Raw genomic sequence first — 15,999 nt, 5'->3', positions numbered from 1 at the left:
ATGGCCTCCCTGTTCTCCGGCCACGTCCTGATTCGCAACAACAGCGACCAGGACGAGCTGGACACGGAGGCTGAGCTCAGCCGCAGGCTGGAGAACCGGCTGGTGCTGCTCTTCTTTGGCTCTGGGTCCTGCCCGCAGTGCCAAGCCTTCGCGCCTATCCTCAGGGACTTCTTCGTGAAGCTCACAGATGAGTTCTACGTGCTGCGGGCAGCCCAGCTGGCTCTGGTGTACGTGTCCCAGGATCCCACGGAGGAGCAACAGGATCTGTTCCTTAGGGACATGCCGAAGAAGTGGCTCTTCCTGCCCTTCGAGGATGACCTGAGAAGGTGAGGTGGGAGAAGAGGTGAGGGAGGGCTTCCTGGAGGAGGAGCTATTTCTGCTGAAAGGTTTGTTTATTGTTGCCTCTGTTCCATCTGGAATTGATAAGCACGTCCTGTGTGCCCGTCAATACCCAGACGGGGTGGGGAGGGGGCCATCCAGGGGGGTGCATATGCTCATTTCTATTTAGCTCCCAAGGAGCTTACAATCTAGTTGGGGAGACAGACGTGACACAAAGACTCAAACAAATATATAATAAGAAACTGCAGTGATGGTCCAGAGGACCAAGAAGGATGCCATGTGGAAATATAATGGGGAGACCTTGCTGAGGTTTGGGGTCAGGGGATGCTTCCCTGAGGAAGTGGCTTTAAAGAGAGACCCCAAGGCCAGGGAGGATAGGAAAGAGTGAGGAGAGGGAAGGGTTTCCAGGCAGAGGGCACAGCACAGATAAAGTCTGGGAGGCCATCAGAGAAAGACAGCCAGTTCAGGGAACTGTAAGTAATACCAAATGGGAGAGGTCTGCAAGCATCGTGTGGAGCAGCGCCACAAACCCCATCTTAACGGGAGTGGATGCGATCCTCAGAGTAGCTGGGAGCCAGTGAGGAGGGCCTTGGAGCTGAGAGAGAGGTGGGTAGATTCGAGCTTTGCACCCAGCTGCCCAATAAGCAAAACTACAGCTCGTGGCTATCTTAGGACCTTCCCCTTTTCCGAAGTAAGGCGTCCCTTCTTTTTATTTATTTTTTTAAAGTTTTTAGTTTTTTTTTTTTAAGATTTTCTTTATTTGACAGAGAGAGCACAAGCAGGGGTAGAGGCAGAGGCAGAGGGAGGAGCAGGCTCCCCACTGAGCAGGGAGCCCGATGCAGGGCTCGATCCCAGGACCCTAGGATCATGACCTGAGCCGAAGGCAGCCCCTTAACCAACTGAGCCACCCAGGCGCCCCTAGATTTTATTTTTAAGTAATCTCTACACCCAACATGGGGCTCAAACTCACAACCCTGAGATCAAGAGTCACACGCTCCTCCAACTAAGCCAGCCAGACGCCCCGGCTTTCCTTCTTTTTAAACTCGAACTTTGCATTATGAAAAATGTCCAAGATCCCACAAGCTGGAAAAAGCATGCAATGAAACCCAGAGCAATCGTTAACATTTTGCCATATTTGCTTTATCTACACACATTGGGAGCTTGCACGGAGCCGTTTGAAAGTGAGTCGCAGGCTTTCTGACACTTTACTGATTTCGTTCATTTTGCTCCACACGTTGGAAGTTTCTAGAGACCTTCATTCTGCACCCAGCATTATCAGAGTTTGGACACTTGCTCACTCCTTCTGCCCTCTCTGCCGCTGAGGGGGATCTTTCCTGCAAACTGGTAACATTTCCCTTCCCAGGGCAGAATGAAGCTGTGAAGGCATCAGAGCCAAACTCGGACCTGCTGACCTCGTTTGAGGCAGGACCCTCTCGACAAAGCCTTCACTCAGGCTAGGTTAGGTGTCTGGACGGAGAGTGAGCGATTCCCCACCCCCTTCTCCTCACCCCCCTCCTCCCCCCCCCTCCACACACACACACACACACACACACACACACACACACGCGCGCGCGCGCGCTCACGGTTCCCAGATAAAACACAGGCTGCCCAGTTAAAAACAAATTTCGCATCAACAATGAATAATTTTTTGGTATTTTTTTTTAATTTTTTTAAAGATTTTATTTCTTTATTTGACAGAGAGGGGGAGAGAGGGCTCACAAGTAGGCAGAGTGGCAGGCAGGGGGAGAGGGAGAAGCAGGCTCCCCGCTGAGCAGAGAGCCCCACGCGGGGCTCCATCCCAGGACCCTGGGATCATGACCTGAGCCGAAGGCAGACACATGCCTAACCAACTCAACCACCCAGGCGCCCCAGTATACATTTTTAGTATAAGTATGTCCCACATAGTGCATGTTGTGATGTGATATATAATATATAAAATATAATATAATATAATAAATATATGAAATGGTAGCATGTCTGAGGTATTGGAAACACAGCGCAGAGGCCACTGCGGCCTGGCCTGGTCCCTGGGAGCCCCCAGAGCACACAGTGCACACAGAAGGCGCCCAGTAAGTCCTGGGAGGAGGGATGTGTGGCTCCCCAGCTCGGGATCAGGGACCGGCTTCCGACCGGCTTCCGACCGGCCTGCCGCGCCCGCCCCGCAGGGACCTCGGGCGCCGGTTCTCCGTGGAGCGCCTGCCGGCTGTCGTGGTGCTCAAGCCGGGCGGGGACGTGCTCACCCGCGACGCCACCGACGAGATCCGGCGCCTGGGCCCCGCCTGCTTCGCCAACTGGCAGGAGGCGGCGGAGCTGCTGGACCGCAGCTTCCTGCAGCCCGAGGACCTGGACGACCCCGCGCCGCGGAGCCTTACCGAGCCGCTGCGCCGCTGCAAGTACCGCGTGGACCGGGCGGCCCGGGGCAAACGCGGCCCCGGGGGCGGGAGCCCGCCCGAGGGGGAGGGCGGGGCGGAGGGCGGCGGCGCCGGGGAGCTGTTCTGACCCCTGCGGGGAGGATGCGCGTGGGGATTCTGTGCTGCAACCTCCCGAAGAGTGCCGCCCCAGACACTAAGGGGACACAGCAGGGGACACTTGAGGCAGACGTCCTAGCGTCGGGGAGCAGCGCCACCCCCCCCAGCACGGGGGCCTCGGACTAAACAGCGGGGCTTCAGGAGATGCAAAGTGCTGCGGAGTGGGGGTGGGGGTGAACAAGAAGACAGGCAACCCAGTCAAAACTAAGAAAAGGACCTGAAGAGGCATTTCTCCAAAGAAGATCCACAAACGACCAGCAAGCACACGAAAAGATGCTCAGCATCATTAGCCATTAAGGAAATGCAAATCAAAAGCACCGTGAGATCCCACTTCTCACCCAGTAGGATGGCTGTAATCAAAACCCAGCACATAACAAGTGTTAGCAGGGAAGTGAAGAAAGTGGAACCGTCCAGCATTGCTGGTGGGAAGTAAAAGGGTGCAGTTGCTGTGGAAAGCAGGGTGGGGTTCCTCAATAAGTTAAATACATAATGACCATAATTACCAGCAATTCTACTCCGAGGTATAAATCCAAAAGAAATAGGGACTTAAACAAATAACTGTGTGTGCGTGTTCTAGCAACACTATTCACAACAGCTAAAAGGTGGAAAAACCCCAAATGCCCCTCAATAGACAAATGCATAAATAAAATGTGTTCCATCCATACAGTGGGATGCTATTCAGCCATTAAAAGGAATGAACAACTGATACACGGTACAACATGGATGAACCTCAAAAACATTGGGCTCAGTGAAAGAAACTGGACACAGAAAGTCACATAGTGTCTGCCTCCATTTATATAAAATGTCCAGAACAGGCAAATCCAGAGACAGAAAGCAGATCAGTGGTTGCCAGGGCTTGGGGGAGGGGGAGTGGGGAGTGACTGCTCATGGGGAATGGGGTCTCCTTTAAGGATGATGAAAATGTTCCGGAACTAGACAGAGATGCTGTTGGTACAACACTGTGTATGTACTAAATGCCACTGAATTGTTCACTTCAGAATGGTTTCTTTCATGTCATGTAAATGTCACCTCAATTTTTTAAATTAAAAATAAATAAATAATAATAGAAAACCGGCCATGGGAAGAACAAAGCCCAACGGCAAAAGACAGGAGTGCCTCCTCAAGCGGGGGCCCCAAAAGGATCTCGTCCAGGAGGCGACGTTTCTGCAAAGCCTTGAAAGAAGGTCGAACGGAAGGGAAATCGCAGCCAGTTGCAAAGTCCGCAGGTAAGAGACCGAATATCAAAATGAATTATTTAGAAATTCGTTCAAGTTTCCTTTTTTTTTTTTTAACAATGAAACAGGTGCTTAGGGCAGTGGGTGGTGTGGGGGTCGCTTTAATGAGTTTAGGGGCTTGCGGGGCTCCCTGGATCCGGCCGCCGAGCCCTTGCGGCTCTTGGGGCGGCCTCGGTCCCTTCTTCGCCCCGCCCCGCGCCGGCCCCGCCCGGCCAGGACCTGGAGGCCGGGAGGGGGCGCCCGCTGGGTCCCCGGAGGGAGGAGAAGACTTTGTCCCAAGTTTTCGCGGAGTTTCCTCGTCCCCACCGCGATCCGCACACCAATCCCTCTACGGCCTCCCAACTTTCAGACACCTCTTGCCGTCCCGCCCTCTCCGGAACTTCTGGGAGCCCTTGGACGCCCGCCCAACTCCCCTGCCCCGTTACAATCTCTTCTATTCCTCGACTGCCCGCCCCCTTACCCCGGCCCGAAGACCCCCGCTATGGCCCGGTCGTACGGCGGCCGGGTGCTGGCCGCGATGACCCTGCTGGGCATCCCCGCGGCTGTGCTGGCGGCGCTGGGAGCGCAGCTGCTGTTCCAGCTGCAGGCGGGCCGAGCGGAGTTGCGGGGACTGCGCGCCGACGGGCTCGGCCCCGAGCTGGGTGCCGGCCCCGGGCTGCCCGAGGACGCGGCCGGGGCGCTGCTGCCGCTGGCCGCCGCGCTCGCCGCGCTCGCCCTGGTGTTGGGCCTCACCTGCCTTCTGCTCGCCGCGCTCTGCGGCCACCTGGGCGCCGAGCTGGCGCGGGGGCCCGGCCCCGGCAGGTAGGACAGGCCCCTCCGCCCCGAGGCCCGGCTGGGGGCTGGGCGAGCCCAGGCGAGCCGCTGCGCCTCTCGGGGCCTCAGGCTGGGGGAGAGCTTCCCCTCTTCCTTTCTTCCATCCGGTCCTCCCTTCCTCCCTTCTCTCCATCCCCCACTCCTTCTATCATCCCTTCCTCCCTACATCCTATATTAGTTGAAAATTTGCAGCAGGTGCACCGACTGCTGCACCCTCCATTTTACAGAGGTGGAAACTGCGGTCACAGAGGACCCAGGGGCGGCTGGCCTCCGTGTTGATAGCGCTTGTCATTGAGGGAACCCTTAAGCTTTACGCGCTTCTCTCGTTCTGTGGACTCGCCCAGTGAAGGCCCGCGCGGTCCCTGCGCGGCTGATGTTGCGACCTCCTTTTGTAACTGTGCCTCACACAGGGGAGGCTGATCTCTCTAGGCTGCCGGGTTTGGAAGCGGGTGGACGAGATCTGAACTTGCTTCTGGTAGAGCCAGAGCCTGTGCTCTGGCGCTGGGTGGGCTTCCTTCCTCAGGCACCTGGGCTCACCAGGAACATGGTTACCTGGGAGGCAGGTGTCAGGGGGCAGGGAATGCTGGGAGGAACCTTCCCAGTGTTTCCCTCCAGGATGCTGGGGGCGGTGGGGGGGGGGGGGGGAAGAGCCAGAATCAGGGTCCAGGATGCCATGGATTAGAACGGATGGGAACTCCCACCACTGGAGTAGATCCCACCTAAAGTGTGCATTATCCATTCCATAGCTCAAGGGGTGTTGAAATGCACTGGTGGGTCAGTCAACAAATATGTGTTGGGTGCCTGCAGAGGGCTGAGCCCAGCACTGGGAGTAGAGGACACAGCAGAAACCAGGCGGACCCAGACCTGCCCTCATGGGGTAGACAATACAGACAAGACTGTAATGTCAAGTGAGAATGAATGCTGGGAAAGGAAGAAAATGGGGTGATGCCAGGGTGGGGGGTTGAGATGGGACCATCAGCAGAGGCTTGAGTTGGAGACTTGAAGGAGGAAAGGAGGCAGAAGATCTGGAGGACTGTGATCCAGGCAGGGGGAACACCACGTGAAAAGGCCCTGGGGCAGGAATGAGCTTGGGGTGTTAGAGGGAGGTCGAGGTGATGGGTGTGGCCAGAGGGAGACATGAGGGAGATAGGGGCAGGGAAATCAGGAACAGGACCATGCAGGGCTCCTTGTGCTGTGGTGAAGATCTTGGGGTTTACTCTGCCTGAAAGAGTTATGAGAAAGGAGGGGCATGATCTGACTTCAGTTTGGAATAACCCCCTCCAGCCACCATGGAAAAAAGGGGCCAGGAGGGCAGATGGTGGGGAGATGAGGGAGGAGGACACTTCCACTGCACCGGTGGGAGGTGAGTGATAATGGAAGCTCTCAGAGCCTCCGTTTCCTAAGCTTTCAGGAATGGGGAAGGGAGAGTGCACACAACAGAAGCACTTAGCATGGTGCCAGGCTCAAAACCAAGTCCTCAATCAGTCTCAGCTCTTGGGAATCTCTTTCTATCATCTCTGATAACAAGTTACCCCTGGTTTCCTCATTTCCCAAATAAGCTTATGGTCTGTAAAATAATGGAAGTCAGGTGTCTAGCAAGTGTCTGTGCATAATAGCTGCTTCATGAATGTTGGATGTTTGAATGGACTGATGTATATGGGTGGGTCATGGGAGAGCGGGGAAGGGTGGTGGATGGATGAGTGGCGAATGAGGGATGGATGAATGGACAGATGGATAGTTGGTTGGATCAATGGATGGTGAATGGGAGATGGACGATGGATGGATGGGTGGGTGAAGGATGAATGGATGGATGGATGGATGGATGCGTGGGTGGTGAATGGCAAATGAATGGATGGATGGATGGTGGCTGTTTAAATAAGTGATTAGATGGATTAATAGGTCCCAGTTAAATGGATGGATGGCTGTATGGTTGAATAATAGATGGGGATGGGTAGATGGTAAATGGTAGTGGACATTTACCTGGAAGGATGGATGAGGGGGTAGATGGAGAGATGGATGGATGGATGGATGGGTCCTCACATAGATCTCAGGTCCCCCAAAGCTGGACCACTCTCCCTCCCTCTCCTCCATGGCCTTCCCCCACCAGCTTCACCCCCTGAACCCGTTTTCTTCCTGCCCCACTTCCTCCCAGGTCTGACTGGTTTCTCTATGACTGCCGCCTCCTCAGACACGTGGCCCTTGGCCTTTTCTGCTGTGGGGTCTCTGTCTACTTAGCAGGTGCGTGTTGGGGAATAGAATATGGGGTGTAGAGCCCTGGGCGGGGGTGGCCGGGGGTAATGACCCCATAACTGAAGTCAGCTCTCCAGAGCCAGTCTGCCTGTGTTCGACTCTCGGCTCTGACACTTTCGTGCTCTGGGACCTTGGGCAGATTCCCACTGTGTCTAGGTTTCCTCATCAGTACAGTGGGATGCATACATCCCTGCCTTCTAGAATTGTTGAGGGGATTCTGGGTTAGTCCCTGTGAAAGCCCATGCATGGCATCTGACCCCAGTGGGGGTTCCATAAGTCGTATTGTCTTCAGAACATTCTTGATTCTTCAGTTTCTTACATTTGGTTTGAACAAAAGTTTTCATGTCCTTGGTGGTTTTCTGGAGATAGTGTTTCACAGGTTGGTCTTAGTAAAAAGCTGTTTGGTTACAAATATCAGAACCTCCAGCTCAAGAATGGCTTAGGTTTAAAAATAAACTAGAAATGCAGTTGTAAATCCCAAACATGAAGCAAAACAAAAACTAATAATGTGGGTACCAGAAGGACACAGCGCACAGTCTTCCCTTCCCTGACCTGTAATAACTTTTCTTAGATCAACATTCTCTCACCCACATTTGCCGGTAAAGGAACCAAATCATCAAGTTTCTTTAGAGAGACTCCTGACATTTTATATTTTGTTCTAATCTTGAAAAATGTGTTGATAATGCTGCAGACTCAGTGCTGAATCATACATAGACCATGGGGACCCTTATAAACAACCCGTTTTCCTAGAAGAAGAAAATATTCAGCTGAATGAAAAAGAAGGGATTTGCTATTACTGTCTTTTTTTCATTCCTACAACAGAAAAATAGAAGTTTAGAAGAGATATTTAAATTATTTATTTGTGAGATGTGAGCCTAGGGTTCATTATGGGAATATAAGGGTATATATGGGTATATAAAGTGCAGGGAACTCTGCATAACTTTTGCTGTTTGACTCAATAAAATGCTCCAGCTGTGAGGTTTTTTTTTTAAGATTTTATTTATTTATTTGAGAGAGAGAATGAGAGAGAGAGAGCACGAGAGGGGGGAGGGTCAGAGGGAGGAGCAGACTCCCCGCCGAGCAGGGAGTCCGATGCGGGACTCGATCCCGGGACTCCAGCATCATGACCTAAGCCGAAGGCAGTCGCTTAACCAACTGAGCCACCCAGGTGCCCAGCTGTGAGTTTTTTAAAAGAGTGGATGAGAGTGCCTGGGTGGCTCAGTTGGTTAAGCGACTGCCTTCGGCTCAGGTCATGATCCTGGAGTCCCGGGATCGAGTCCCACATCGGGCTCCCTGCTCGGCGGGGAGTCTGCTCCTCCCTCTGACCCTCCCCCCTCTCGTGCTCTCTCTCTCTCTCAAATAAATAAATAAATAAATAAAATATTAAAAAAAATAAAAGAGTGGATGAGGTGACTCATCTATCTGTAAAGATCGGGGGTGGTTAGCCTCAGGTGCAGCTGGTTCTAGGGGCACAACAAGGTTAATCAGAGATGCCTCTTCTTTCACCTCTTCACCTGCTATCCTCTGGGAAAGATGCCTGTATTTGTAAGTGCTTTCAACATAATGCCTACAACCTTGAGCCTTTTCCTAGGCTGGCAAAAAACAGTGTTGGAGACTTGAAGAATAAGATATCCTCATTCTAGTATACAAGAAAACTCACAGAAAAAAAAGGTAACTATGTCAGCCTCATTAAGTGTTAAATTAAGAATTTGTTCAGCTCCCATTTAGATTCCTTTTGAGGTTAGGTGACCTCACTCAGCAAGAATTCCCAAGCACATCCAGCCAATCATCCAATCATCCATTCATTGCTAGCCAGAGCCAAAAGAATAATTTAAAAAACCTTTTCAAAAATGTTTAGAGCAAAAAAAAAAAAAGTCCCTGGCCCCACTTTATTTTTTTAAGATTTTATTTATTTATTTGACAGAGAGAGACACAGCGAGAGAGGGAATACAAGCAGTGGGAGAGGGAGAGGGAGAAGCAGGCTTCCCGCCGAGCAGGGAGCCCGATGGGGGGCTTGATCCCACGACCTGGAATCATGACCTGAGCCAAAGACAGACGCTTAACGACGGAGCCACCCAGGCACCCCCTTGGCCTTACTTCAATATGTCAAACATGATGCAGTGTGGCATCTTAAAAGCAAGAGTACAGAGCTGGAGAAAGCATAAAAACAGCCAGCAAAGTGCCAAGAAAGCTTCCATCCCACTCTGGGCTTCTCTTCAACCAATTTTCCCGCTGCTCCAGTAAGAAAATTCCTCCCTAAAAAAAAAAAAAAAAAAAAAAAAAAAAAAAAAAATTCCTCCCTACCGGTAGCCCGGTCTAAAGTCCCAGGGCTGGCTCTGATTGGCTGGGCCTGGGTCATGTGATAGCTCTGCACCCAATCACTACAACTAAGGGAAGCAATGCTCTGATTGGCCAAGCCTAGTACCGTACACATCAATGATTGCCGGAGAGGTGGGTCCGTGCTCCTGCATTAGTGATCAGGGTGAGGGTAGGGACTGGACCCGTGGTTCTCAATGGGAACAGATTCTGCTGATCCAGGGGACATCTGGCAATATCTGGAGATATTTTTGGTTGTCAAGACAGGGAAGTGTGAGAATGCCACTGCATCTAGTGGGTAGAAGCTGCTAAATATCCTACAGTGCACAGGACAGTCCTCATCAAAAAGAATGGTGCCAACTGGGCGCTGCACAAGTCAACAGAAAACTAGTACAGATCGGTCCTCAAGGTCAGGTCACTAACCATCTTGTTCAGCAAACTGGGGCCAGAGAGGGGCCTCTGTTAACCTCACTGAAAGTTAATCACGGCACTCAGGAAGCCTGAGATCCGGGTTGTTTTAGTTGTGGTCAAGTACACACAAGGTAAAATTTACCGTTTTATGGTAAATGCATGTGATGATGGTGTGAGAGGATTAGTTAAGCTGTGTGCCTATCATGTACGGGTTTCTGTGACTGCCCTCTGTTTGGGAGAGCTCTCCCAGGGCTTGGGGAGCAAATGTTTGTTGACTGAGTAAATGAGAGCCATTTCTTTCCCCAGCACTGTCCATCTATGCCCTGCTGCTCTTTGAGATCGAGACAGGTGCAGCAGCCGCCTCCATCTTTGGAGTGGGTGCTCTGGTCTTGGTGGCGGCGCTGACCCACACTCTGCTCCGAGCTGCCCGGGCCACCCACCGCGGCCTCCATGAACTGTCCCCACCGCACTTTGAAGACGACCCTGTCCACCCTGCTAGAGTCTCCAAGGCCAGCCCCAGGGCTCCGCCCCAGCAGGGTACCCACCACCGGACCCCCTACTCATCCCTTCCCAGAACCTGGGGGCCCCCTTAGACCAACGTTCGCTGCTACGGCACCTGTAGCCATGGGGGGAGGCCGGGGGACCAGCCTGCCTTTATCCTACATGCACCGGACACTGTCGGTTGGCAGGGGACACTGGGAAGGGGTCACCCACGAGATGCACAGCATGCTAGGCCACCGGCCAGGGGGCTCAGGGAAGGACTCCACACTGGTGTGAACCCAGGGATCAGGGATAGAGACCTGGTGTCAGGCAGCAGGAAGAGGACTCTGTAAAGATAGGTCCAGGCTCAGCCACAGTAGCAGTATGACTTGATTTCTCAGCATCCCTGGCTTGTGTCCTCAAGGTGGTTTCATGGCACAAAATGGCTGCCAGGGCTCCAGGCTTCACCTCCTCTCTCAGAGGGAAAGGCTGAGGCCAGGGGGTGCTCAGAACCTTCTGGAAATCTTCCTGGGAGGTCTTGGGACCCTCCTGCTTATACCTCACTGGCGAGAACAGAGTCACATGGCCACATCTCCAGGCAGGGGAGGCTGGGAAAATGTAGCTATCCAGATGTTAGAGGCAGGAGGGGAGGGGTCGGGCTTAAACAGTGGGTTCTCTGAATGTCTCCATCCGTTTCACAGATGAGGAAACCGAGGTCCAGAGTGGGCAGTGGACTCACCAGGAGTCCCATGGCCAGTTCTGAGCGTCAGAGTCAGGATTCGAACCAGGGTTCTGTAACCTCCATGCTGCTGACAGTACAAGTCTCAGACTCTGCAACTTCTTCCGGCTGTGAGCATTTGGAAATCTGTGTGTGCTGAGCTCAGAGCGGCCCAGGGGCCGCAGGTGCACCTGGAGGGCTGGACCCAGCCTTCTGGCTGTGGCCCCTGGCTGAGGCTTCGCTGCTCTGTGTCTCAGTTTCCTTGTCTATAAAATGGGGACATAAGCAGTTCCCCCCTCCTAGGGCTCCATTCCAGGTGCCTGTGCACAGTAGTCCTCAGTGGCATGTCCACCTGTGCTGTCGTCAGTCTGGACCCCTGTGGCAGGAAAAGGTGGTTGATGGCCACCTTCTGGGGCTCATGAAACTGCCAAGGCTTAGAGTGGATAACTCAGAGCCCCAGGGATCTCCAGAGGCCCTAGCCCCACTCCCATCCCACACAACCCTCAAATAAACTCTGACCCTCGCTATCTCCTTAGTCACTTGAGCCACATCCAAACATGCTGTGTGGTCAAGCCCAGGCCCGGGGTAATGGGTGGGGTGACAGGAATGGGGTGGGGGGCAAGGGTGTACTTCTTGTGGACCCTAGTCGGGGACCCATGGATATAAATCTTCATGCGTATAAATTTCACCGGGGGTGGGGAAGCCTGGCCTCCACCCTCACCCCAAATGGACAGATGTCCCCGGAATTCTCCCAGTGCGTCCCTTCCTGGGCTGCACAGGCACTCTGAGGCCCAGGGAGAGGAGACAGCTCAGCCACAAAGTGGCTTAAAGCCCCCCTAGGGCCCTTTCCAATGGACAAAGAGGTGCCAGCGCTCAGCTGGGGGGGGCTGATACCCCAAGCCTGACCCTGGCAGGGACCCTGCTGATCCGATACACGCAGACCTGAGTGGCCGACCGACTCTGACTTCAGCTGCCTCCTCCCAGAGCTGCCGGGAAGCTGCACAGACCTCCTTTCTGGTGGAGTGGAGGGAAGAGATGACACACATGAATGTCCCACGTGGCACCTGACATGTGGGGCACCCAGTAAGCATGGGTTCTTGGGGAGCATAAGAAATATCAGTGAAAAAGATCAAATAAAAATAAATGTCGGGGCACCTGGCTGCCTCAGTTGGTAGAATGTGCCACTCTTGATCTCGGGGTCGTGAGTTCAAGTCCCACGTTGGGCATAGAACTTACTTTAAATAAATAAATAAATAAATAAACAAACAAATAAATAAATGTCACGTCTTTATCACATGCCTGGTTCTGCAGGCATGTGCCAGGCACTTTCCTGGCCTCAGTTAATCTTCAGGACAACCCCACTTACAGATGGGGAAACAGGCCCAGGAAGTGAGGCCACGTGGTGGCGATGGCTGGAACCTCGTTACCCCATCACAGAGGGCTCCAGGACAGAGCAGGTTCCTGAGAAACACTGGGAAATGCCGTTTCTGAGAATCCCCTGAACAGGGCAGGCCCCCAGGGCTCCGGGGTGTGGGAAAGGAGAACGAGGAGGAAGGACCACGGCTGCCTGCCAGCGAGCAGCACCTCCTCTCCTGGACTGGGCAGGGGAACCAGACGCTGGACCCCTCAGCCTCATCCCCAGGACCAGGACTAGGGTGCGGGTGCAAAATTGGAGACCTGAAAGAATTGAAAATAGGTATTCAAACAAATTCTTCTACAAACACATTCATAGCAGCACTAGTCGTAACTGCCAAAAGGTGGAAACAACCCAAATGTCCAACAGCAGATAAGCGGATAAAAAATATGATCAATCCATGCAATGGATTACTACTCAGCCATGAAAAGGGACAAAGCAATGACCCATGCTACGTAGGGATGAAGCTCGGAAACATCATGCCGAGTGAAAGACGTCACACACGAAAGGCCACATAGTGTGTGATTCCACGTATATAAAACGTCCAGAACAGGCAGATCCATAGAGACGGAGCAGATTAGTGGGTGCCAGGGGCTGGGGGAGTGGGGTGGGGAGTGATTGCTCATGGGGACGGGGTGTCCTTTCTGGGTGCTAGAAATGTTCTGGAACTAGACAGGAGTAATGTTTGCACAACATTGTCAGTGTACTAAATGCTACTGAATTGTATGCTTTAAAATGGTGAATTCTGTGTTATGTGAATTTCACCTCAGTCAGGACAAATTTAAGGAGGCACCTGATCTCAGGCTCCTGCAGGTGCAGGTGGGTCCCTGAACTAAAATGAGCTCCTTAAATGTTGCACCCCTCGAGCTTGCTAGCCTCATTTTTGTGTGACCCCAGCTCATCCTCATGGGACCCAGAACAGGATCCCTGAAAACTATGCAAAGTTCCAGCTTGGAAGGCCAGCTGGGAGTGCTGCCCATAGCCCAGTCGAAACCTGCCCCCCTTGCCGTCTCTGCCCTGGAAGGGACACCAAGCATCCTCCTATCTCAGCCAGAATCAGGTGAGAGGGGATGAGGCTGGTCCTGGGGCTGAAGCCAAATGCTCAGGTTGCTCTGTGTCCTCCAGGAGCTGGGACAGACCTGGCTCAGGGAACATATGACCTGCCACTTTAGTTTCCTTTATAAAATAAAGTAACCTCCTCCCCTCCACCAAACACAGTGAGGAGGACCAAATCAGAAAGGATACTGATGTCTCCATTAATTCCACGGGTCATGCAAAAACCAGCAGCTGTCGGCATCCTGGTGTGACTAGAGAGTGGACAATATCTCTCAAAGATGTTGCCTTGGATTGGGATCATCAGAGCCAGACCTTGAGATGATTTGGGGGATGTGGTTTGTTTATGTGGGAGGGTACCTCAGGAAGCCCTAGAGCCCTTCGGGGACACCAAGGAGCAGACAGTACTGTGGGCAATTGAGGCTCCATGCTGCCAGGGACCTCTGGGAGACAGCATAAAGCACACACAGCAGAGTGGTCCCCACACTGGGGTGTTTATCCTCTGACCTCCATCAGGTATTGGCTGAGAGCTGCTTCTAGAGAGATTAACCCCTCACACTTCTGGTCTTCCCTGTGCACCAGCTGGACACACCCCTGTGGCCAAAGGAGGCCCCAGGCAGTGTTGGAGGTATTTGCTGGGAATGACATTCATCATGGAGAGATGAACATGGACGGGGTGGATGGGAGTGAGGCACAGAGAACATCTGCTCCAGCTATGGAAGCATTTTTCAACAGCAGGTACGGTGGGGGATACTGAAAGCACTTAACCACACTATTTCCGGTTGAGAAGAACTATTGAGTTTTGGGAGCCCACCATGGGCCAAATACCCTGCCTAACTCACACAAGCATCGCCGTTGTTGTCCCCTTGATAAACCCGTCTCTCTTCTTTAGTTCTACACATGCAATCTACTGAAAGTGGCAGAATGGAGCTGGGGTCTTCTGTGTTGGTGACATTTGGAATGGAAGGCCAGATGCCACCTTGGAGAAAATTGCTCAGCACAACAAGGGGCATATCCCCCCCAATACACACCCCAGAAAACACTTCATGAACATACTTTAAAACATATTTTGGATGAAATAAGAATTTTGGAAGGACCTCATGAGCCCTCCATCTCAGGACGGTTCTAGGTACAGTGCAAAGTCGACCTTAGGCTCAGAAGAAGACCCAAGATGCAAAACTGAGTTGATTAGGATACATGGAGCAAGAATCACATAAATACTACCTGAAAATCCAGCACATTTTCTTTCCCTGACTTCAATATCCTTTGCGTTTGTATCCGTTAGCTCTTGCTGCATAACAAATCATCCCCCAAAGTTAGCCGCTCAAAACAACACGCATTTATTATCTGATAGTTTCTGTGGGTCAGGAATCTGGGCATGGCTCAACTGAGTCCTCCCCTTCAGACTGCAATCGGGTTCGACAGGGGCAGGATCTCCTTCCAAGCTCACTTCATCGTTGTTGGCAGGAGTCCATCCATTCCCTACAAGTTGTGGAACTGAGGGCCTTGGTTCCTTTCTGGCTGTTGGTAAGAGGCTTCCCTCAGTTCCGTGACACATAGGCCTCTTTATAGGCCAGTGTGCTTTAGCAAAGCCAGCAAGAGAGTCTGCAACCAGACAGAAGTCACTGTCTTTTAGAACCTAATCATGGAAGTGATACCCCATCAACCTTGCCGTATTCAGTTGGTTAGAAGTGAGTCACTAGGTCCAGCCCATACCCAAGGGAGGGGATTACAGAGGCCTGAACACCAGAACACCATGGTCTTTGGGGACCATCTCAGAAGCTACCTCACGTCTCATAAATTCTCTTCAGGCTCTATTCAAAGACAAGTGAAAAGGGCAGGTGGATAAGCAAGATGAGAAAGGGGTGTTTTCCATACAGCACAAATCAGCTGTTTTCAGTTAGGATCTCTAAGCCGGCAAGAGTGTGCAGAACAGCTAAGGAATTCAAACTCTGGCAAGACAAATGGCCAAAATTAACACAACTGACGATGCCGAGTGTTGGTGAAGACATGGGGTCGCTGGAACGCTCATTCATTGTGGGTGGGAGGGTAAATTGGTACAACAGCGTTGGAAATCTGCTCGACTGCATCTGCGAAAGCCGAACATAGGCCTTGCCTACCAGCCACAATCTCCACTCGGGGCATTTACACAACAGGAGTGAGTGCATGTTCCTCCAAAGACATGTACAAGAGTACTCAGGGTGGTTTTGCTCAGTGGCCACAGACGGGAGACACTTAGCAGCAGGGGAACAGGTGAACAGACCGGTATATCCATGCAGTGGACTCAGCAACAAAAAAGAAAGGAATCATTCAGCAGCAAAAAAGAAGGAATTATTCATACAGGCAACACCCTAGATAAATGTCACAGACATAATATTGAACAAAATTAGCCAGACTCAGAAAAGAACTCACTAGGGCATGACACTTCTATGAAGTTCGAGA

The 15,999-nt window shown here is 52.3% G+C and overlaps 2 protein-coding genes across 2 annotated transcripts; both read left to right on the top strand.

Annotated features, from left to right (window-relative positions):
• Positions 1 to 2,838, top strand: NXNL1 (nucleoredoxin like 1). The gene is made up of 2 exons (XM_027581943.1): positions 1 to 326; positions 2,505 to 2,838. The coding sequence occupies exons 1-2, from the start codon at positions 1 to 3 to the stop codon at positions 2,836 to 2,838; spliced, it is 660 nt and encodes a 219-aa protein (XP_027437744.1).
• A 1,576-nt stretch (positions 2,839 to 4,414) lies between these two features.
• On the top strand, positions 4,415 to 12,276 carry TMEM221 (transmembrane protein 221). Its single transcript, XM_027586028.2, is given in 4 exon segments — positions 4,415 to 4,903; positions 7,068 to 7,153; positions 10,199 to 10,461; positions 10,463 to 12,276. Coding segments are annotated over 4 exon segments (876 nt in total). The 5' UTR covers positions 4,415 to 4,583; the 3' UTR covers positions 10,670 to 12,276.
• Positions 12,277 to 15,999: the final 3,723 nt, after the last annotated feature.

The sequence above is a fragment of the Zalophus californianus genome, chromosome 1 (genome assembly GCF_009762305.2).
Source record: "Zalophus californianus isolate mZalCal1 chromosome 1, mZalCal1.pri.v2, whole genome shotgun sequence".
Classification (NCBI taxonomy): Eukaryota; Metazoa; Chordata; class Mammalia; order Carnivora; family Otariidae; genus Zalophus; species Zalophus californianus.
Note: the sequence above shows the minus strand (reverse complement) of the source record. Positions and strands in the feature narration are given on the sequence as shown.